The sequence below is a fragment of the Micropterus dolomieu genome, linkage group LG16 (assembly GCF_021292245.1).
Source record: "Micropterus dolomieu isolate WLL.071019.BEF.003 ecotype Adirondacks linkage group LG16, ASM2129224v1, whole genome shotgun sequence".
Taxonomy (NCBI): domain Eukaryota; kingdom Metazoa; phylum Chordata; class Actinopteri; order Centrarchiformes; family Centrarchidae; genus Micropterus; species Micropterus dolomieu.
The window spans coordinates 19,146,352-19,169,928 of record NC_060165.1 but is presented as its reverse complement, the minus strand read 5'-3'; the positions used below and the strand labels follow the sequence as shown (position 1 = coordinate 19,169,928).

The 23,577-nt window shown below is 39.0% G+C and overlaps 2 protein-coding genes across 4 annotated transcripts in view; one reads left to right on the top strand and one right to left on the bottom strand.

The window, feature by feature from the left end:
- Window positions 1–16,464, top strand: part of LOC123984672 (liprin-beta-1-like) — a 35,715-nt gene extending 19,251 nt beyond the window's left edge. For all 3 annotated transcript variants that reach the window (XM_046071695.1, XM_046071696.1, XM_046071694.1), the window contains 17 exons: window positions 5,094–5,155; window positions 5,258–5,324; window positions 6,372–6,484; window positions 6,710–6,783; window positions 7,644–7,680; window positions 8,026–8,179; window positions 9,087–9,222; window positions 9,307–9,429; window positions 9,595–9,745; window positions 10,774–10,888; window positions 10,971–11,059; window positions 11,266–11,388; window positions 11,499–11,624; window positions 12,399–12,587; window positions 14,691–14,849; window positions 14,988–15,053; window positions 15,170–16,464. In XM_046071695.1, the coding sequence (XP_045927651.1) occupies window positions 5,094–5,155; window positions 5,258–5,324; window positions 6,372–6,484; window positions 6,710–6,783; window positions 7,644–7,680; window positions 8,026–8,179; window positions 9,087–9,222; window positions 9,307–9,429; window positions 9,595–9,745; window positions 10,774–10,888; window positions 10,971–11,059; window positions 11,266–11,388; window positions 11,499–11,624; window positions 12,399–12,587; window positions 14,691–14,849; window positions 14,988–15,053; window positions 15,170–15,259 (1,874 nt within the window). In that variant the 3' untranslated portion in view covers window positions 15,260–16,464. The remainder of the gene's footprint in view (window positions 1–5,093; window positions 5,156–5,257; window positions 5,325–6,371; window positions 6,485–6,709; window positions 6,784–7,643; window positions 7,681–8,025; window positions 8,180–9,086; window positions 9,223–9,306; window positions 9,430–9,594; window positions 9,746–10,773; window positions 10,889–10,970; window positions 11,060–11,265; window positions 11,389–11,498; window positions 11,625–12,398; window positions 12,588–14,690; window positions 14,850–14,987; window positions 15,054–15,169) is intronic.
- Window positions 16,465–16,586: 122 nt separating this feature from the next.
- Window positions 16,587–23,153, bottom strand: LOC123984673 (NADH-cytochrome b5 reductase 3). The gene is made up of 9 exons (XM_046071697.1): window positions 22,994–23,153; window positions 22,616–22,741; window positions 22,363–22,435; window positions 21,637–21,743; window positions 21,419–21,548; window positions 21,211–21,294; window positions 19,556–19,641; window positions 19,335–19,434; window positions 16,587–17,384 (listed from the first exon to the last, which is right to left on the bottom strand). Exons 1-9 carry the CDS (start codon window positions 23,012–23,014, stop codon window positions 17,212–17,214), a joined length of 900 nt encoding a protein of 299 aa, XP_045927653.1. The 5' UTR covers window positions 23,015–23,153; the 3' UTR covers window positions 16,587–17,211.
- Between the last annotated feature and the right edge of the window lie 424 nt (window positions 23,154–23,577).

The following is a 23,577-nucleotide window of genomic DNA, read 5'->3' as shown; positions in this document are numbered from 1 at the left end:
CTTTGTTTTATTTGATGTGTGACTCTGAATCTTGGCAGCAGCACAGTCATTGTTGTAAAGTCACAAAGGTCTGCCTCACTCCACTGGAGGACTCATAGATCTGTCATGTGGTGCAGGGTGAACTTCTTTAAGGGTTACAGAAGAGGCTTAAACACCCATACAGCTCCAGCAGCTGTTTCCTGCCAGAACCCCCCACCCACACCCACACCACTGTGAGAGTAGGTGAATATTATTTAGTGGTGTTTCCAGACAGTTAAAGCCAGAAGGGAGTTAACGGAATTGAATGCAAGTGAATGTATTTATTTTAGCCCCCATTAAGATTTAAATGACACCCTAAAGAACACATCATGTCGTTCCCATCCAAGCAATGCTCAGGTATTCTGATGCCTGTATTTGTTTAACCTTTAGCACCTGATTGATTAATTTTGTGTCAAAGATCTTCTCAGTCACAACAAGAGCAGTTTCCAGTGTCTGTTTAGGATAAACATTCATAAATCTGTTAAGAAATCATATTAGAAAGTGCTCCTTGTATCTCCAGATCTTGCATAATGATCATCAAATTCTTTTATTAAAAGTAATCCATAAACATCAATAAGTGTGCCAAAAAAAAGTCAGCATGCATACTAAAACTTTTTACTGTGCTTGACACTATTCTGCAATGCACAAATGAGATGGGGGGGGTCTAATCACAGCAACACAACAACTTTAAATAAATTGCAGCACCAGAAAGAATAAATTATTATAAATTTATATAAAAATTTTAGATAATTTTCTTTACCTTGTGTAACTATGGACACAAGCACAAACAATCTGGCATTGTGTAAAACATTTTTCCATAAAACGTGTATGTACAGTTCCACTCACATGCCAAATGATGCCATTTCTTTATCCTGAAAAATATAATAAATGGTTATGCCTGTAAACAAAGGGAGTGTAAACTAAAGGAAAACAGCCTAGAGTTCAAAGTTTCAAAAGACTGTTTTGAAAAGGATGTAAAAGTACTCCTATACACATTACAATTAGTGACAGTTTCTCCAAAGTTCAGGCCTCCTACACTGCTGCTGATTGAGCATTTTTGCAATAATTGACCATGACACTTCCCTTTAGTCCAGGATTTGTCTCCATGTGTGGAGCTTCTCAAGTTTTCTCCTATGGGACATGAGTCCGAAAATAATGTTTGGTGCTTTTGGCAGGAAGTCTCCCCCTGTTAAAAAATTTCAGAACTCTCTCCCACATTGTGTCCATAAACCTCCCCAGAGCAGGCTTCTCTCTGAGTTTAATGGGTAACGGGAGTTCTTTTATTTTCCCTAGGGCTTATATCGGGAAGTAACGGACCTGCGGTTCAGGGTGACTGACATAGAGAATGAAAGACTGCAGTGTGAGAAGAAACTCAAAGCTACCAAAGTGAGTGTGTGCAGGTCATTACTGAAGGTTCATTTAGTAGACACGTGATTCCTTTACATTTAAAGCTGACGTGATATCTGAATTTATTCTTGACCTTTGAAATGCATCATTACATGTTTAAAGCCTTGTGATTTTCTCCATGACATCATTTCTCTTCTCGTGTACCCCCCCCTTTCTTCTGCTCCTCCTCCCCCCTTCCTACTGTGATTTTAACATCTTTCTGCAACATGCTAACCTGTCAAGCGTCCAAAGCAGAACACTGAACAGTTCAGTGGCGATGAGGTGAACAAGGTTTAATCTCTAGCCTGTACTCTTCTCCTTTCTGGCCCTTAAGATCCTCTAAACCTGCTCCTTCTCCACTGCTGCACACTGCTTTCCTGACTTTCACCACACTCGCTGTAAGTGTTTCCACCTGTACCGGTTTCAGGATGTGTACCAGGTTCAAATCCCCTCTTTAGCTTTGTTTGTATTAACACCTGTAGACCTGAAACAACATATTTACAGAATTCTGCTGTTTGCTTCAGTCACTCAAAGTTGAACAGTTAGTTTTATGAGCACCTTTTCATGAGTCGTTTTGTGGCAGTTTTATATGCTTGTCCATTTTTTTGGTGTGTCCACAGTTTAGTGAATCTCATGAGTTTGCACTGAATCATCTCACAAGACCCACAGTGTGTTAAATAGAGCATAAGGGTGTTAAACTAACTGACCTACTGACTGACTAAATCTTACTAATGTTGTGTTAAAGGGGCACTCCAATGATTTTAACACATGAAATACACTTAAAACAATGATGGTATGTGTTTTGTGGCTCTGAAGGAGCTTTCCAAAGTTTGACACAAGATCAAGAGGTGCTTTCAGCTAAATGCTAACATCAGCCTGCTTACAGGCTCAAAATGAAGGCTAGGATTTTGTCCATTCTGTTTTAAATTGCTGGAGTCCCTCCCCTTTTACAGTCACTTTGTAAATGATGGTGTAGTGCTGGAATGATTCGACAGAAATTAATGAACAACAAACGCAATAACCCGGTAACAGTCGTTCTCTTCTTCTTGAGCTTCTGAAATGTGAGGATTAGCTGCATTTCTCTGTTTTATGTCTAAACTTAAAACTCTTTGTGTTTAGGAGCATTGGTTGAGCAAGATAAGCCATCTCAGGACATTACCTTGGAGTCATGGAACTTGTGATGGGCTTTTCTGCCTATTTTGTAGTAGATAGATTAAACAATTAATTTGATAATCCAAAAAATAGTTCGCCATTAGTTGGGTGCCTTGTTATTACATTTATTGTGATGTACTAATTTCATGGGTTAACTTTGCGTGCGTTATGAGTTTGTATATGCTTAGCAATATGTGTCTGGCCACTAAAAGCTTGTAAATGAAAAGGCAGATAAAAAATGAAAACCTAGACTAAATGATTCTGTTTTTCTGCGGATTCACAGATAAATTGACAAGAATTGAAGAATAAAGGCTTTTACATCTTCTCTCATTATAGGAGGAGCTGCAGCTCCTGCAGAAGCAGCTGGAGGAGCGAGAGGTGGAGCTGAGGAGGCTGAAGGACGAGAACAAACTGAGGGTGGAGAGCCACAACGGGGCTGAGGGAGGAGAGAGAGGTGGGAGTTGTTTCGTGGAGTCCAACTCTAATATTACAAAAGGGTTTATGAGGATTACACAAGTAGACATTTCACATTCCACCAACACAAGATCCTCCTCCAGCAACCTGTCTTTCATCTAGATTTCTCCATTAATTATTATTTCTTGCATTTCACACAGTCTAAACTATAATAAGTAGATTTGAGGCCCTTTAAAAAAAAAAAAACTAAAAAAAAAACTCCTTATCTGTTCCATACCAAACAGATCTGTTTTACTTCTTCCACCCACTTCTGACCTTATCTTATCCACCCTGATGATAGAGGAATGGCGTTTAAAGGGGAGTCTTTTACACATGTCTGCCTGTTCGCGCGCGCACACACACACACACACACACACACACACACACACACACACACACACACACACACACACACACATGCGCAGCTGAAATCGAGACTCATCAGACCAGGCAACGTTTTTCCAATCCAAGCTGACAGGAGTGGCACCCAGGGTGGTCTTCTGCTGCTGTAGCCCATCTGTTTCAAGGTGCGACGTGTTGTGCGTTCATAGATGGTATTCTGCACACCTTGGTTGTAGCGAGTGGTTATTTGATTTACTGTTGCCTTTCTGTCATCTCGTACCAATCTGGCCATTCTCCTCTGACCTCTGACATCAAAAAGGCATTTTCGCCCACACAACTGCCGCTCACTGGACATTTTCTCTTTTCAGACCATTCTCTGTGAACCCTAGAGGTGGTTGTGCGTGAAAATCCCAGTAGATCAGCAGTTTCTGAAACATTCGGACCAGCCTGTCTGACACCAATAACCATGCAACATTCAAAGTCACTTAAATCCCCTTTCTTCCCCATTCTGATGCTCAGTTTGAACTTCAGCAAGTTGTCTTGACCATGTATACCTCTTGACCATACATGCCTAAATGCAAATGCGTTGCCATGTGATTGGCTGATTAGCTATTTGTATTAACAAGCAATTGAACAGGTGTACCTAATAAAGTGGTCAGTGTAAATTATTACTTATACCTAGAAATATGCTATTTGCTGACTTTTCTTCACTAAGATCAGAGGTCGTTGTCACTGACAGAACAGGAAGTTTTGCTCAAGGTCAGCGTAGTAGATGCTCATTAGCACAGCGCTTAAACCAGGATTCGATCAACCAATAGTCCTCCATGCTGAGATAATTGTAGATCCAGGTCAAAGTTGTTAAGATCAGAGTGTAATGCACCTCTTATGAAATCTTTTATCTCCTATTTTACAAGCAAAGAGTAATTTACAAAGCATTCGGGTTGTCATTTAGTTGTTATGGCAAACAATTGCTTATTTACACATCGAGCAGAAAAGAAACACTATTAAAATTAATTTGTTGTGTTTCTCTCTACTTGATGAATGTAAGTCCAATATTTACTCTGTTTTTAGCTCTCTTTTTTTGTTTCTACCAACTCCTAAAGGAAATATCTGGCTCTTAGTATCTAGCTGCTAATTTCTCCACTACGTTCACCAGCTAGTCTCTTAACTTTGTCTGTCTGCCGTTTGGTGCTGGACAATATACATAGAACAGCTGCATATTCTGTAAATGACGCTGATAATAAAGTTGAGAGTGAACCAAAACAGTAAAGATGTGGACAGTGAAACCAAAACAATGAGCTAAAAGATGCTAAAACGCTAGAACTGTGAAGTTTTTTTTCCTCTGGTTGAGTCACTATATAAATGTTTTAATTTGATCCAGTGTTAATGTAAAAATATTGATTAGTGCAGCTTTAATGTTATTAAAATCTGAACCAAAATAGATTTGTAAAGGTATGAAGGTTTGATGAGAATCAGTATTGTGTTCTGATTGATTAAATGGTTTCAAACCCCAACCCTACGAATCTACGTCAACGTCATAACACCCTCTAATCTTGTAAACGCTCCCTGAGAAACACACAGAAAGGTACAAGCTGAAACAGCAGCCCTACTGACCAGCACACTGAGGCCCAATGGCTTCATTATGTCTGGTTTCTGCTGGCTGGTTTCAGAGCCAAGGAGAGTTGAAGCTTAACTAAGCCTTCCACGAGTATAAATCATGTGCTCTTTGTTTTGTTTTTCAGATGCTGAGGCGTTGAAGATGAAGAGGGTGCTGGAGACACTGGCGTCGGCCAACGATGAGAAGGTACGGTGTGGTGTGATGCTCTGGTCAGATGCAGCAGCTGAGCAGCCGCTTTGATTTACTTAAAGTTGTGGTAACTGGAACCCGATGCGTGTTTATCTACAGGAACAAAGGATAAAAGAACTGGAGGAGTCACTTACAAAGTACAACAAAGTGCAGGAGCTGGTCAAAGGTCAGACTATGTTTAAATATCAATCACATTAATTGCTACTCATTATTTGCCACCAATTATTTATGATATTTGGCATTGCTGTCACTCTATCAATATTAAATCAATGTTTAGGGATCAACCGTGTTTTACAAGTGGCTCTATGCAAAGCTCACAAAATGTTATACTCAAATTCAGTGACACACTGAATTTTAATCATTTTCAAAATAAACAGTTTATTATACATTTAAGGCTGCCAAAAAGTTACAACTGAGTCTGCATTTACTTAATATTATACAAATGGCAAAAGAAAGAATGTACACTGTATGCAGAAGTCAGCATTTGATAAAATGATTGATTGATAAGATACTGTATTACAGTTGACCTTTTATGTTCTTTTATTTGAGACGCCAAACTTCAAAATCATTTAATATTCAGAAATCTACAGAACTGTAATACTGCAATGCTAGAAAGTTTATAACATTAAAACACTAACAGACAATACATTCCAACATTTTGATGGAAAGTAATTGAATTTCTTTTTTCTTTTCTTTCCACTACTACCATACATTTAAAATGAATGGTGGTGAAGTAATTAGGAATTACGTTGCAGTGGTTCACACCAGGGTAATGCTGTTAAGTAAAGGAAAAGCACGTATGATTCATTCATTGACTGTTTTGTTAAGTAAAGGAAAAGCACGTATGATTCATTCATTGACTGTTTTGTTAAGTAAAGGAAAAGCACGTATGATTCATTCATTGACTGTTTTGTAAAGTAGATGACAGCATTTAGAGGACTGAACATATGATTCAGTGTACATTTTTTGTTAAGGCTGATGTATATTTTACATAAAACTCTTTCCACTCTTTATATATGTGTCAGGATAGAGTACACGTATAAATTTATCTTAAACATGAAATGATTCCAGATTTATTTGGGTACTATATGCTTTATATCACAAAGGTTTAAAAAAAGGTGAATGAAGTTTAAAAAGAAAAAGAGTAAGCAGAGCTTGTTGGGTTTTACGCTGCAGTACGTCCCTGATGACTGTCCTAACTGTACTCTCTCAGAGAAGCCGAAGGAAGACGACTATGACGATATCCCAGATGATCCCTCGGTTCCTGTGTCCATGGAGGTGGATCAGGTCACCCTGGTGGGGGAGGCAGGAAGGAGCTCCGGCGAGGTAAACACAACCTCTGTGAAAACAATTCTCACTCAGGATGAACCCCAGACGGTAGACTTCCTTTACAAAAGCTCAATTTCAGTGCCTCCCACTCTGAAATTGTTTTCTACCAGGAATTCAGAGCTTCTGTTCGGGTTATTATTTGTAAAGCTGTGTAAATCTCCAGCCTTTGAGAGAATGTGTTGAATTAATCATGTTTTTTTCTGTTGCTGTCTGTTGGCTCAGTCTATTCCATGTATAGCAGTGCTCTCTGAAATGAAGGACTTGGACAGAGAACGGCAGTTAAAGGCAGCTGAAAGGTAAAACTATATCACGAGTTTCAGATCTAGTCTTCAGATTATTGTTCCTACATGTTATTAAAACCTCCTTCTGCTTTATTTCATCTCATATGTGAAATTAAATACACTACACATAATACACATGCTTTTATCTTGTATTGTTTTTGTATTATTGTCTCTTGGGTATTATTGTCTTTACACTTGTTAAAGCACTTTGTAACTTGTTTTTGAAAAGTGCTCTACAAATAAAGATTATTATTATTATTACTAAAATACCTGTGCAAAATATTGATTCAAGCTTGTGTTTTCACAGACATTTCTAAAAGCATAGTGTGTCATGAACAGTTTGTGACTGATGAGATTTTTGTTTAAATGAACTAATAAGTTACTTTTGTTAAATAATATAGCATTCACTAAACGTGTAATGTCACTCAGATTATTCTGGCTGATTAGACCCTCTGCTCAGGTTGAAGCTGGGAATGTGAGGCCATCTGACTCCGTCCACTATTAAGAATAATGAAGGTGTAATATGGAGCGTCAGGTAGATGTTAATCAAATAAAGTCTGTGCACACCCACACAGTTCTAACATGAAGTCTAATCAAGCAGCTCAAGTGAAAACCCCTGTGTGGGTGCACTATGAGTGTGCATGGCCTTTACGCAGTCCATCTAAAATTGATTGTAAATTGTGAAGCTGTGAGAAGAAAATCTAATTTGGCTTTGTTTATCCTTTTGCCTGGTGTCAAACAAGGGACTCTTTGTTCTTTATGCATGAGAAAGACTTTTGAATATTGTTTTAGGGAAACTTTTAAAGCAAACTTTTACATGAACTAGATTTTTCTTTTAGTAGATTTGTAAATACTATTCGTTCTTGTTATTTCAGTTCCTTAAACGTCCCACAGCCGGGCAGCAATAACCAGGTAAGATCAGGCATGTTGAGTCTCTAGTGTACAGTGTAAAATAACATGAGCTTAAACACTCAAAGCCATTAATTTTCATTTTGACCTTTAAATGTGGCACGCTGTGAATCTTATCCATGTGAGTAGGTAGTCCTGGGTTTGAATGAATGACTGCCAGAGTGTATTAGCTTCTTTTATCAGTCTTAATGAAGTCACAGTTCACACACTGTATGAACCTGTCCTGCTCTGACACCTAGTGGTAAAATGTTGCAATTACATTTTCCTTTTCCTTTCTGTGAGTATCTTTTGCCACATCCTTACTTTTCTACTGTCCTATGTGTTTTTTTTCCCCCTCCTTTCTCATAGGCCAAAAATAAAGCAGGACCTGGTGTCTCGCCTCCTACCAAAGCAAACACCACATGTGATGAGAGTTTTGGCACAAAGAAAGCCCGTTCTTCTTTCGGCCGTGGCTTCTTCAAGCTGCGTGGAGGCAAGCAAACAGCCAGCACTCCAAACCTAGGTGACTCTGAGCTCCTCAACCTACTAAAATGTATCATATCTTTTCTACAATTGTGAGATGTGTCTGATGTTTTGTTACTGATCCTCATGTTTCTTTCACGGCCCTGTAAATTGTGAAGATCGCACTCTGAGTGTCAGTGCACCTGTTTTAGGTACAGTGGAGCGGAGCGGTCTTGTTGGCCTGCAGTATGGCTACACTGGATAATACAGCTGGATGTAAATAAAGACAGTAGGAACACTGCAATGTGACCATTTATATTTCTGTAGCTGACCTCTGGTGATCAAATACTGTCATACTGTTCTAATAGAGAAATATATTTTCCCACTTTTTCCTAAATTAGTGGTTCCCAACTTTTTTTACTTGCGAATGCTCGTCACAGTTTGCATATTTACAACATCAAAAAGTTCAAACAAATGATCATTTTCGTCTTGACTGTTTCAATTTGAATAAATTTAAGGGCGTTAAGAGTTTAAACTATTCTGTATTTCACAAGAAAAGTTGGGAATCACTGCTCTATATCATTGTTGAGAAGATGTTTCTCTAGAGTTTCTTGTGTCTTGCTCTGGTGTGAGGAGTTTCCATCCAGCTGTCCCTTATCCATGAATTAAAACCATCTGCAATGACGCCGTTTTGATGTTAATTGCCCGCCAAGTTTTCTCATTTGCTGTAAATGAGAAAATCTGTAAATTGTGTTGCCGTAGTTGTATTTTGCATGGGTGGTGTTAGCTGTTAAATTCCTTAGTTTTAGTTAAACATCGGGCCATAGTGGTGCTTCTGTAGTTGTGCTGTAGTTTGTTTTGACGCTTACAGTCCTTTATTGATCTGATCTGTTCAGACATAGTGGGTGGACCAGTCTTTTGAAGTACGTTAGTTGTCATGTTAACGTTTATAATAATTATTTCTACAGCTGTAACAGAACGTAAAGGCACAGAGCACCTGGACTTGGCCGGCGTTCCTCCGCAAAAGTCTCATGATGGAGCTCCTCTGGCGTCCTCGCCTGAAACCAAAAAGAAGTCCAAAGGCTTCAGGAAATTCTTTGGCAGGTAACATTCAGGAGCGTGTCAGCGGTACTTAAAGTAATATAAGACGACGATTTTTGGTCATTTATAATGTTGAAACTCCTGCAGATTAAAGAGGAGTCACTCTACCTCTTTCAACCTCGATGATGCAGCAGAGATGGAGTTCAGAAGGGGCGGAGTCAGAGCCACAGCTGGCCCTCGACTCGGCTGGTCACGTGAATCTAAGCAGAAGTAGGTGTAATCTATAATACAATGTGGAAAAACAAGCTGCAAATATTGAATGCTGTTATTTATCAGCAACAGTTCTCAGTATGTCTCCTAAAATGACGTGATTGTTTTGTCAAGGTTGTACCAGTTGATTTACTGTGATCAATATTCCTTCTCTGTCTCTGTCAGTGCTATTGATGTTCCTTTCTCACGGTGGAGTAAAGATGATGTTTGTGCGTGGCTGCATGAGCAGGGCCTCGGGTTATATGTTGCCCAGGGTCACAGCTGGATCAAATCAGGACAAACACTACTGCAGGCGTCACAACACGATCTGGAGAAGGTAGGAGTTTTAGGATGTTATTGTCACAGCAATGCATTTTCTCTATCACAAATCTGTGCAAGGCAGGTTCTGATACTCAGCATTAAAGGATTGTTACACTGCAAACACGAGTACAAAGACGTTAAGACATCCAAATCTTAGTTATTAACTTCCAAGTCTAATAATAATGAATTTTAATAATATATTTTTTGCTTTAAAAGGTACTCAAAAGCACATAAATGATAAAAATAGACCATAAACACAAAAAGACAATAACAACTAGAGATAAGTATTGAAAGTTGAAGCAAAACAACATAAAAACAGGACAGAAACAACAACTCTACTCTTTTAAAACTCGCTGTTAACTTTTCAAAGTTTGGACAAGGCCAAAGGGAAGACATGGGATACAGCATGACTTAACATTTTACTCACACTATATTACTTGCTCTAAGTGCCAGGGAGGTACATCTACTCGAGTACTGTACTTTGTGCAAAAATGTTTTGGTACTTCCCATTTTCTGCTTCTTTATACTTCTAATCCATTTAATTTCAGAGGTAAATGTTGTCTTTTTACTTGACTACATTTATTTGACAACTTTAGTTAGTACTCAGTTTTTCAATAAATCGATTATGATGTAATATTAGAGGTTAAGATTAAGACTTTATTGATCCACAGGGAAATATATGAGGCGCCCAGCAGTATATAACAGAATTAAAATTAGTCCTGCCTTTATCAGCTACAACATTAAAGTGCTACACATTAATGCATCAATAATGATAATCAGATAATGTACATAATTCTGAAATTGGCCATTCTGCATAATGAGTACTTTTACTTTTGCTACTCTATAGTGTAGTTTGATGCTAAAACGTTTGTACTTAAGTAAAATTTTAATGCATGACTTTTAGTCACAGATTATTACTGCACTGTGCGTACTGCTACTTTTACTGAAGTACAAGATCGGAGTGCTTGTTCCACCACTGCTTGCTGCTGCTCGTAAAAGTTTCATGCATGTGTGATGATTCTGTGTTCCCGTTTGCCTGACTAGGAGCTGTGCATGAAGCAGCCTCTCCACAAGAAAAAGTTGCAGCTGGCTCTGCAGGCTCTCGGGTCGTCGGAGGAGGACGATCTCAAGGGCAAGCTGGACCACAACTGGGTGACCAGTGAGTGTGACGTCAGCGTACTTAGTAAAAATGACTGTACTTATCCTCCTCGACTAATTTAGATTGATGTTGTTTATGTCAGGGTGGCTGGATGACATCGGCCTCCCGCAGTACAAAAGTCACTTTGATGAGGCTCGTGTTGACGGACGCATGCTGCACTACATGACGGTGGTGAGCTGCCAGAACTTTTTAAAACCTGGTCACCTTTCACTGGAGCCTGTGTGGAAGCTTGGAAAAATCCTTGACATTAAATTTTTTTTTGGCAAAAGTTCTTCCTAATAATTCTTTAATATACTGACTGAACCTATCCACTAAATAAATCATTCAAGTGGCATGACTTTGTGATAACTCTTTTGTTGTTTGATGCTGTTTCCCAGGAGGACTTGCTGTCTTTGAAGGTGGGCAGTGTCCTCCATCATCTCAGCATCAAGAGGGCCATTCAGGTCCTCCGCCTCAACTCCTACGAACCCAACTGTCTCAGGCGACGACCCTCTGATGAGGTATCGCACAGCAAACCACAACCCAAACTCGTCTCTTCCTTTTGTCTTAAAGCTGTTTTGAACGTGTCGACCACTGAACTGTGGATTTTTATTCCCTTGTTCCCACCCAGAATAACATCACGCCTGCAGAGATCTCCCAGTGGACCAACCACAGAGTGATGGAGTGGCTCCGGTCTGTGGATTTGGCAGAATACGCCCCAAATCTGAGGGGCAGCGGTGTTCATGGAGGGCTGATGGTGAGAGGGCTGGGGACAGGATCAGCATTAGATGGTTAAACTAGATGAAATTTAACAAACCCAGCGGGGATACAGACTCTGATAGCAGCAAACTGGAGGACGTTTTTAAGTAAATATGATCAAAATATTAATATATTTATAAAAATACATCACATCAGACTGTGTCAGGGTTAGAAAGATAAAGTCCTGAACCTTAAATGTCATAGTTGTCCCTGGTGTTTCCACAAACCTACCATCGTTTATCAATGCAGATCTAGGCAGTCACTGTCTGACATAGAAGAGAATTAAACAACTGAATCAGATGAAACAATGATTCCTAATCTTTTCACAGAAAAGGTAAAAACTATTAATAGGTAAATTAGGGTAAATGTTAATGTTTTATCTTATACCCTCTTTTAGGAAATACTTTTCAGTTAATGTAATCCCGTTTATCTGGCCTTGAGTTTTAAGAGGGGACTTTGTATAAGATTTTAACTTCCTATCTCTCCTGCACAGATTTAAACCTGCTGTGGAACTTTTGTACTTAACCTCAATATTTTTTAAGAAATAATATTAATGGTATACCTGGTATACAGTGCGTTGGCAAACCACAAATTGTCCAAGGTAAGACGCTAGTAAGATGACAAAGTTAACTTATTTCATTGTGGTCCTGCCTGACTTTATGCTTTTAGAAAGACAACACTACTTTATTTTGTATTTAAAAACCTTCTCTGTTCTGTTTCCCTTTTTGACCTCTCATCATGATGTTTTCTCAAATGTCTGCCCGCTCTGAAGGTGTTGGAGCCCCGCTTCAATGTGGAGGGACTCGCTCTTCTGCTCAACATTCCTCCCAACAAAACCCTGCTGAGACGCCACCTGGCAACACATTTCCACCTGCTCATCGGCTCCGAGGCGCAGCGGCTCAAACAGGACTGTCTGGAAAACCCAGACTACACCGTCCTCACTGCCACTGCCAAGGTCAAGGTACCTGTCCGTCCCATACGTCACAAACAAATCTCCTTCTGTCACTGTGGTGAAATAGTTTTATTCATTGTCCTCTGCAGCCTTTCTGCAGGACTCTCAAGTGACACACAAGGCTGATTTGGGTCTTTTATTGATGAATAATGGCTTGTTGTGTTTGTTGTGTGAACATTACCATATGGGCCAGTGGCACATCAGGATCTGCTTCATGTACAAAACAAACAAGACTGGACTGTTTATAACTGTTGTACTTTTTAGCATGAACGTCATCAAATTTAAAACTTAACTCCTAGATTATTCTGCAAATTGTTCAGATAATATCAAAAAGCAATCACACTTACCAGTGTGTAAGATGTAGGGGGATTTACTGGTAGGAATGGAATATAATATTCACATGTTTTTCATTAGTGTATAATCATTGTGTTTTTGTTACCTGAAAATGAGCCCTTTATATCTACAGTCTTTTGAATCCCACTGAGGACACATTAGTGTTAATTTTGTTAGCCATTTTAAAATTCAGTCTTTGTCTTAGTCCTGTGGGCCTGTGTCCTTGTTGGTTTTTGTCATATTTAGTCTTTTTAATTAAGCTTTAGTTGACTAAAAGTCTGGGTGTTTTAGTATTTTAGTCTAGTTTTAGTCATTAACCATCATTTTAGTCTTTTCTCACTCATTAGTATAATTTTGATTAGCATTTTGGTCAGTCTGTTCTAACCAAAATAGAGATATTTATCATTTTAGTCTTTATTTCACTCATCTCACATATAAATTGTTTTGTAAAATTTGAATGTTAGCTTTGTTCTCATTTTTATTGCAAAGGAGACATTAACTTACCTCAGTTCCTGGTGGTTAGCCTTGATATGCCGCTCCAAGTTCGTAGTTTTTTCCAAAAATCTTATAACCACATTGCTTGCTGTCCGATATAATGTTTTTTTTGTCTGCCTTACTGTATTTGAAATGGGACCAAGCTCCTCTTTCTCCCTAGCATGTTGTGTGCATCACCAGAGATCGCATCCTCCAAAGTACAGTAACGTTTTCCTCACGCACCAGGCATTGCCCAGCATTCAAAGCACAGGAAGAAAAAAAATACCGCTGAATGAACAAATTTAGAGGGAGAAAAAATGGCCTGTAATTTTGTCTCCTCATTATACTGAGAAAGAGATTTTATTAACGTTTTTATCTTATGAATTATATTTTAGTCTAGTCTTTTTCGTCAACAATGTCGCTGTCTCATCATCGGAAAAAAGGTTGTTGACGATTTATATTTTTAGTTTCGTCTGATAAAAGTAACACTAAGCTGCATACAGTAAATCTCATGCCTTATGGTGGCGATTCTGAAGTTTTGCATCTGAAGATTTCAGGCAAATGAAACAATACATGCAAATTAAGAATGTTTCAGCAATGATCAATTAGGAATGATGATAGTAAAGGTATTTTAACAATAAAGAAAATCTTATCCTTTGTAAATGCTCCGTACTTGTATAGCGCCTTTCTAGTCTTTTCGACCACTCAAAGCGCTTTTACACTACATCTGCATTCACCAGTCACACACATTCATACACTGAGCCTAAGTGCTCAAACAGAAACTAACATTCACACTCATTCATACACTGGCGGAATAGCCGCCAGGGGCAAATCGGGGTTCAATATCTTGCCCAAGGACACTTCGACACGCAACCAGGGAGCCAGGGATCGAACCACCGACCTTCCGATTAACAGCCAACCCGCTCTACCTCCTGAGCCACAGCCGCCCCTTTGTATGAACATAATGTATTTCAATGTGAAACATGTCTTTTGACATGTTTTTGTTGTAGTCCGTCAATGTCAAGGTCTTTTTTTGATGATCTGTTGTGTTTTTCATACTAAGAGTGGTGAAATATTACCATTGCATTAGAAAATAACTGTAAGCCAACAGTGACATCTTCAGCTTGTGTGTCAGTCAAATATTCAGATATAACTTAATTTCAGTAATGACAAAGTGAGAAGCTCGAATGTTTGGCATTTTTGCTATTGGTTTCTTGAAACTGGTGCCAAGTACAGAAGATCTGTAGCTTCCCTATCAGCAAACCCCATAATGTCAAGCCGCTAACTGTCTCCTTCCTCCTCCAGCCTAGACGCCTTTCATTCGGTGGTTTTGGCACTTTGAGGAAGAAACGACAAGATGATGGCGAGGAATACGTCTGCCCCATGAACGTGGAAATGCCCAAGAGTAGCAGCTTCCAGAGGGGCGTCCAGCTCTACGAGGAGAACCTGGACCACCTGGAACAGGTACGGAGATACTTCCACTTCTGTTTAGCTTCTCTTGTTTCTTAAAATATCAGGCAGATTTACTTGGGCTTGTGATTAAAGCATTGTGGATGGGATTCATCTGATGCCTGACCCCTTGGTTTGTATATTTTCTGGCAGATGGAAGACTCTGAAGGGACTGTTCGACAGATTGGAGCATTTTCTGAGGGAATTAACAATCTGACGGTGAGCCGCTGACCAGCTCGGGAGGGGAGTGTACAAACCTGAGTCATTAGAAAAGTGAACATTTAGTTTAGGTTTCCGAGTTTCCTTCATTCTCTCTGGTCGTCTTTGTGTTTCAGATCATGCTGAAGGACGATGAGTTTTTTCAAGAGATCTCCGTCTGCCCGCCGGAGGTCGATGCGGCAGGAACTCATAACTCTGGCATGTGATTTGAGTCACTGGACTCACCTTTGTGGGAGGAACAAACCGCCAGTCCAAATCCCTCCACCTCCCACCAACCTCTGTAGTGTGAGACCTTTAACAGTATTTTCATCATTCAGAAGTACAGCCATAGCTTTCATGGCCATATATATTTATTGAAGCTTTCCAAAATATAAGTGCATGAACTGAAAATGCAAGATTTTATTGCATTCATGAACCCCCCCCCCTCCCCCCGCCTTGTATTATTCAAGCATGTTTGTTATTTCTCTCTGGCTTATTTTGGGAAGTGTAGTACTCAAGTTCTCATGTATTTGTGGTACTTCTAAGTGTTTTTTTTTTAACATCAGTTCACAAAAATTACAGCAAACAAACAGTCTCTTGTTTACCATCTAGTGGTATCTAGCTGCAGAGATAGTTTTGGTTTTGAGATTTCTGCCACTCCACTCTTTAGATTTTTTCCAGAAAGTGTCCTCACACTGTATATAATTTTCTGTTGATAGGATGTTTTATGCATCATCCAGGACACTGTTTCTGGACAGATGTTGCTGTTTAGGGCCCCCCCCCCCCAAAATGCTGTGAGCGCCACACGTGTTACATTTACCATAGAATTGGGATCGAGACAAATCTGGGAGGCAGGCAGATCTCTCAAAACCTGGACAAATAACTTATCTCCATGGCTAGATGCCACTGGAGAAAGTGAGCTTTTATTTTTCGAAGAATAGTTTGACGTTTCCGAGAATTAGGTGAGAAGCTCGATCCCACTCTTGTGTCTGCTTTTTTTAAATATGAAGCTAGAGCCAGGAGAGGATTACCTTAGCATAAAGCCTGGAAGCAGCTTGTCTGCCTCTTTTTAAAGCTCACTAATTAACCTTTTTTTGTCTAATCCAAAAGCTGTCCACCACAATAGTAAAAGGCAACGCTCTCCTAAAACCACAAATTTGTTTTCAAATGTGTTCGTACGGATTAACACAATTAGATGTGTTTTAATTAGTGAACTTTAGATTTCCCCCCCATCTGCTTTTAGTCTTTATGCTAAGCTAATAAGCTCCCGGCTCTATACATGAGTGGTATTGATCCTCTTATTTAACTCTTGGCATGAAAGCCAATAAAGTCTCCAGATGTCAAACAATTCTTTTAAGAAACAGCACGACTGAAAGTAAACATGGAAACCAAAGTCGTTTTTAAATTTTTGGTAATAAAAAGAGAAAATGTGTTTTTCTTGTCTTCAATTTTAACAGCATTTCCCTTAAACCAGAGAGATGCTACAACACTGTTACGATCAAACACAGGTTTGACTGAGTCCTGTAGTTTAAACACAAAAAACAAAGCGTCAAATTCAGTAGCAAGAGCTTTATGTTGCATATCCAGACACAAGCAGCAGCTGTTGCCAGACTTGCAAATACATCTTCTCAGTAACCACGCTCAAAACACTGAACATGTTTTAGCAAAATATTGACACCTTCAACATCACAATAGATGAAGAGCAGGTACACCTTAGTAAACACGTTCAACAGCAAGAATGGAATTATTGATGCAATTCTGTATAAATTAAGCAGGTGTGCATAAAAAGCGCGTTGCAAGTGGTAAGGCACTCAGAAAACAGCCAGTAATTCCTCAACTCCTCTGATTTTAAAGCCAAAATGAGGCTATAGTAGGATTTGTTTGACAGTTTTAGAATCGCATCCATATCTCCAAGCCAGCAGTCTAAACACTTAAGCTTTCATTCTCCTCTACATACTCATCTTCAATCCCAAACAAGGTTCCCTTCCATGACACTTACTCAATACCAGAATTGGTCCGCGCTGTGATTCTGTTGCATGATGAATATCACGGCATAAACATAGTAAACATAGTGCAATAGCCACTGCAACAGTACAAGTGCTTTAATGTTTTCAGGGTAGATAAAATAGCTGGACACCCTTATACGCCCAAACCTCGACTCCTCGGTGCAGACGGATATTTAGAAGTTGAACCTGCGGCTGCTGGAGTGGCCGACTTTGTCCAGGTTGGGGTTGCAGGCAAACTGAATCATAGGCGGGGGTCCACACATCAGGATGAGTGTGTCGTCACTGGGAGGCGGCAGGTGGTCCCTCACCATGTCTTCACTGATAAAGCCCTGGCTGTACTCCCAGTCTGAAACACAGAAAAATACCCCAAAGTTTAAATACAACTCGTTGGGGTGGTGTAGGTGCAGCGGATAAGACGCATGCCTTTGGTGTTAAACCCCCACTGTGACCCATCTACCATTGTGTCCCTGAGCAAGACACTTAACCCCTAGTTGCTCCAGAGGCGTGTGACCTCTGACATAATAATTGTAAGGGGCTTTGGATAAAAGTGTCAGCTAAATGCATTAATTTAGTGTAAGAATGTTTACTAGGATCCCTGTTAGTGATGGAAAATTAGACTTTCCATTCAATTTTTTCCACAAATACATGGATTATTAAAGGCCGCACTCAACATAGTGTGACCTAAAGTGGGTGCTGCAAGATTTAATCAGTGGTCATTTATTGTGTGTTTTAAGCTTCACCACATTTAAACAATAGGACATTTACATTAACTTATATTTCAAATTTTGTTTTTTTTTTAATGCCACAGTCATTGACAGTATCTGTAAATCTTTAGAGCATCTGATGGTTTTTATTAATGGGCTTATTTAACTTAATTGATATAATTTGCAATTGCACTTGTGACACCTACTGGCGAGAAGACATTATTGCAGTATTGAAAGAAAGTACTGTACTTCTGACTTATACTTTTCAGATAGATATTGTACTTTTTATTGATCTTTTACTAATTACTTAAGATTTATACATGAAAATCCTAAAATATGATGCAGTTCTTTATTGTTAGACCACACTGTAGTGTATAAAGTACCTTAAACTGCCTACACACTGGACAGATAACATTAAGCCATTACATCCAATAATACACTACTTATAATACACACTGAAAGGAGCATTTCTGCATAATGAGTACTTTTTAATCTTTTGATACTGTAAGTACATGTTTCTGATAAAACCTTTGTATTTTTACATAACATTTAAAATGCATGATTTTTACTTGTAACAGTATTTTTGACCGGTATTTCTACTTTTACTTGAAGTACAAATAACACAGTAATTTACAAACATTATTTTCAGTGATTAATTTATCATTTGGTCCATAAAATGGTCAGAAAATGAAAAATGTCATTACATTTCTCAAATCCAAAACAGCCCAAAACCCAAATGCCCTGAATGATTAATCAATTATCAAAATAGCTGCAGACTAATTGTTTCAGCTGTACATAACATCGTGCTGCACTGCTGCTGTAACAAATAAGGAGTCATGACTGCATGGGACTTGTCTTGAGCCCAAAACGATCACATGACTCGACAGAAAGTTTGGCCTTTTTTTTTTTTTTTTTTTTTAAAATCACGCAAATGAGTCTCTAAAAATTATCCAAAACGGAAAACAACACCAGATGCCTCAGAGCTCAGGTGTCAAACATTACTAGCTACTTCCTCTTTATTAATATTCTCCAGAGGACCCACAGAAATGCCACACGACGACAGAAATACAGCTGAAACAATTATTCGATTAATGGATCAACTGGAAATTAAATCACCAGCATGCACTGTTTAAAATTGTTGAAATCATGTTTACACAAAATGGCCCAAATCACAGGTTCTAGCTTCTAGTTTTCATGACAACAAAACTAGATATTTGGGGGTTTTTAACTTTTACTGTGATAAAATAAGCAGTTTGAAGACATCCCCTCAGGTTCTTGGTACTTGTGATGGACATTTGATACTATTTTATAGACCAAATTATTAATAAAAGAAAAATAAGTGTGATTTATCAATAAGGAAAACTGTTAGTAACAACCCTAGATATGCGCAAGTTGGACTATCAGAACAATATCACAGGTATAAATAAAAAATAAAAAAAGTACCGATAATGCAAAAAAAAAAAATCACAACTTCCTGTTGACACCTGCTCTGCAGGTGTGTCAAACACCCGAGATGTCAGGGAGATAAAGCAATAGTTGTGGAGTAGTAATCATTTACAGTTTGTTCTCAGGAGTTTGGAAAGGTAACTTACCTTCAGGTGCTTTGTCCAAGGTGAACCACAGCTTGAACCGGTCTGGATTGTTGACTTGAATCTCCTCCAACTCTGGTCTCAACAGGATGTCTTTCTCAGTCTGTGGAGGGACAGCGAGAATCAAGTTTCAGCAACCTTATGTTCAACCTCTGTTTGAATATAATTAATTATACAGGAGAACAAATAACTTGAGTCATGTGATCCTGGCTAATGAAACTCACCTGGTTGGCAAACAGCAGGTGACACACTGTCTGGTCCTGTGGGTCTTTCATCACAGCTGTGATGAGCTGCAACATGGGAGTGATCCCTGTAAGAAAACAAAGGTTTTGATGAGTTGTTTTTTTTTGGCTTTAGATAAAGAACCCTTCATTATACGTACAACGTGTGGCCAGACATGTGGACATCAGTGTGTTCTTGAAGTCTGGGCTGTTTGTCATGGGTTGGGCTAAGCCAACAAAGAAAATTTCTCTGCAACACATGACTAAAATAAGCCACAGCGAAAGTTAAAAATGCAACGTTTAACGCTCAGACCTAACGAAGCAGTTCAGCTGTGTTGGTGTGGTTTGATCAGATATGACTGACGGTGACTTATCAACCTAAACTGAACCCCTCCCAATGCAAACCAGAGAATAGCACACAGAAAAAAAAAAACAAATTTCTCATGTGAAGGAACCAAAACCGGTTCTAACTTTGATGTGGGATCTAATAGAAGATGGGCTTTCAGAGCCTTTTGTGCTACAGTATATAATATTTTAGAAAACAATGTGCAGCTTTGTGTTCAACATGACAATGTCCACATGCTCAAAGCCAGGTCCATAAAGAAATGGTATTTCCATGAGTGGCCTGCACATAGCCATGACCTCGACCCCAACATGAGCCACGCCCAACATCAGTGTCCCACTTCACAAATGCAGGCAGGTTCCAGAGTGGAGGCTGTGAGAGCAGCATGTTCATGTCCAAGGTCTTAAAACAACCACATCAGGGTTTAATTTTCCTGGTGTCCACATACTTTTGACCACATAAGTGTAAGCTACTACACTGCATTTATGTACTTGAGTAAAAATCAAACGTGAGAATGTTTAATATGTGCACAAATCTGGGCACTTAACGAGATAAAAGATCACACAACACGTCTTGGACTAGCAGCAACGTGTTTGAAGTTTGGTGTTGTTCTTCCGGCAGCACTCTGAATTTTATATTTTCCTCACTTTTCTGCCTTCAACAGCTCCCCTCGGAGGTTGGCACTGTACCAAGTGTTTTTGTAGTTGATAAAATGTACTTGGGATAAATCATAGTCCAAGCATAACAACCGTTTTATTTATTATGTTTCACAGTAATTTCCAGCAAAAAGAAAAAGTAGTTAGAGAATCTCAACTGTGCCCATTTGTTGCTTTGATTTCTTTTGAGTGGCAGTAAACTACAGCTGCAACAATTAGTCAAGCGAAATATTTTGATAACTGATAATCATTTAAATGTACTGTTTTTAGACTCAAATATAAAAAGGTTTCTGCGTTCCTCTGTTTAATGTGATTGTCAATGCAATATTTTTGGTGTTTGACTGTTAGCTGGACAAAACAAGACACACGAAGACGTGACCTTGGACTGAGAAACTTGAATGGATCATATCACCATTTTCTTTAATAGAAAAAATAATCTGGTTAAGTTAATAAGGCAAATTATTGTTAGAGCTCTATACTAAACAGATTATGTATTTAGGTTTAAGACCTGTTGGTCAGGAAAAACAAGCAACTTGATAATTTAACATTTGCAGATCAAACAAATAATCATTTAACAGAGAAAACAAAGAGTGTGCTAAAGAATTTCCTGGTTAAAAAACCCCAAAGTTTTTATAGCTAAGACTAAAAGTTTCCCTTACCGGTCCCTCCAGCAATCATTCCTACATGTTTGGCCGTCTTGGTCACAGCTGGGGACTTCTTTTCTGGCTGAATGGCAAACACACCTGTGGAGGGGAAGTTTACAGCATCAGATCAGGCAGGTAAAACTCAGATTGTATCGTAATAGACTACAAACACTGATTGTTTTCGCATACACATCGGGTCAGGACAGCAGGCTATGGCGCTCACCTTTGCCCTTGTAAACGAGAAGACCACTGGGTCCTCTGAAGTCAATAGTGTCGTTGAGCTTGAGGCTCTCCAAGTACTGACTCATCTTCCCACCCTCAGGAAATTTGGGATTAACGTTTTTAAAGTAAATCTGTAAGCAAGAGACACCAGGAGAGGCTGGTTTAGAAAAACTAAAAACACCACTTACACATATATACAGAAACCACCAAAGGCTTTACCTTCACCACCAAGTCCACATAGCCTTTGTCATCATCACTGGACACCGGTGTATACGGACGCACGACCAGATTACCGTCTATTCTTGCAGACAAATAGATATGCTGTCCTGGAAAGGAAAACACAGGTGAACAAGGGCGAGCCTTAGTTTAGTTTTGATGTTCGCAGTTGCAAATCAGATGTGCTTGATTACTACTAATCAGCAACTGTTTTGATAATTGATTAATTGTTTCAGTAATACGGTCTGATTCTAGCTTCAACTGTGAAGATTTGCTGGTTTCCTTTTCTCATTTATGACAGTAAATTGAATATATTTGGGTCAGAGAAAACACCACATTACCTTGGGCTCTGAGAAATTGTGATGGACATTTTTTATACAACTTTTTGACATTTCAAATAGTAAACAATAGAGAAAGATTAATCAGTAATAAAAACCAACCATAAGCCGTAGTCCTAATATTACCATCTTTGTTCAACTGTTTTATAATTCGACAAATTCAAGAAACCCTACTTTACTCCAAATTCACCTCAGTCCTCAACTGTTTAAACCCTGGTTCAACCATGTGAAGCACTACGGTTTATTATTTCTATCATTTGTGTGTCTAATTTCTTGACAATATGTTTGGTCTTTTGTTCTTATACATGTTAATATATTTGACAGTGATTAGTGCTATGGTAGTTTCTATAGGTTTAATATTGATAATGACTGCATGGGTGCACATACTAACCGACAGGGAGACCCAGAACGTGTTCAGGAGAAGGCAGAGCAAAGCGGAACTTCCTTGTGTCATGACTGACAATCTGAACATGCAACAAAACACACAAGAAGTTGTCAATTAAAAGCATGAAAAACGCTGCACAGAGCAACGGTGGTGCTTGAACGCGTCTGCTGCTGCGTTTGTAAACAGAGAGACAAACTATTTTGTGCAGTGTTTTCTTTTGCAAAGAGCAGGACTTTTCGGTGATATTCAGACTGGTTACCTGTTTGTCCAACAGCCGTAGTGCATACTTAATGCTGGGGTCCTCCAGGGTGATGGCTGCTCTCCTCTTTGAGAAGAAAAGTCTGAAGATCAGGTTGATGATGCCATCAAAGCCGCCTCGGATCAGCTGTGAGAAAAGGCCAAAAGCAAGAGTGACTCAGACCACCACCAGCTAGCATTAGCTACCAACTGTTTGAGACCTCTGCAGGGCGTTGTCTAACTTAAGTCAAGCCATTTTTGTTTAATCCATAACAGGAGAAATGAGTCATACAAATTCCTGTACTTGGTTAGGAAAACTAGCTAATATTAGCCTTAGCTAACGCAAAGGAATTGGCTCAAATACAAGAAGTCTGACTGTTCATCATTACGTTATACTTACACCAATGATATAAGACAGCATTTTCAGTTAGTTTCAGCAACTGCAAGGTCGTTTGTCAGTGCAGAAAGCAGCGCCCGATGAGTTTACTGCAACTGTGACGGTACGCTGTCATGTAAGGCTGTTAAGCTAGCTAGGACATATAAACACATCCGGTCACTGCTTTTGAAAATAAAGCATTTTTCGAAACACAGTGCGACATTTTTAAAAAATAACACCCAGCATACCGGCTATAATAATGGATATATGTAATGAAAAATAAAGTACAATTTAATTTGTTTATTCACCCTGAAGTAATACGGACTAGGAACTGCCCTTGCATAAACTTCCGGTAGAATAACAACTAATGCTAGTTACCTTGACGAATCCGAAACTCAAACGTCACTTCCACATGTACATTCCTGGATTTTCAGAATCAGATTATTAAATAAACAAACTAAAATTAAGAAAACATCTGGACTTCCCGGAATAAAAGTCCTTAATTAACAGTTGGTGCAGAAAGAAGTGCATGTGAGAGTTTTATGAGGCCAAACCTTAGGGAAAGTTTTATCCATCGGCACTAAATGAGCATGACACAGTACTGGCTT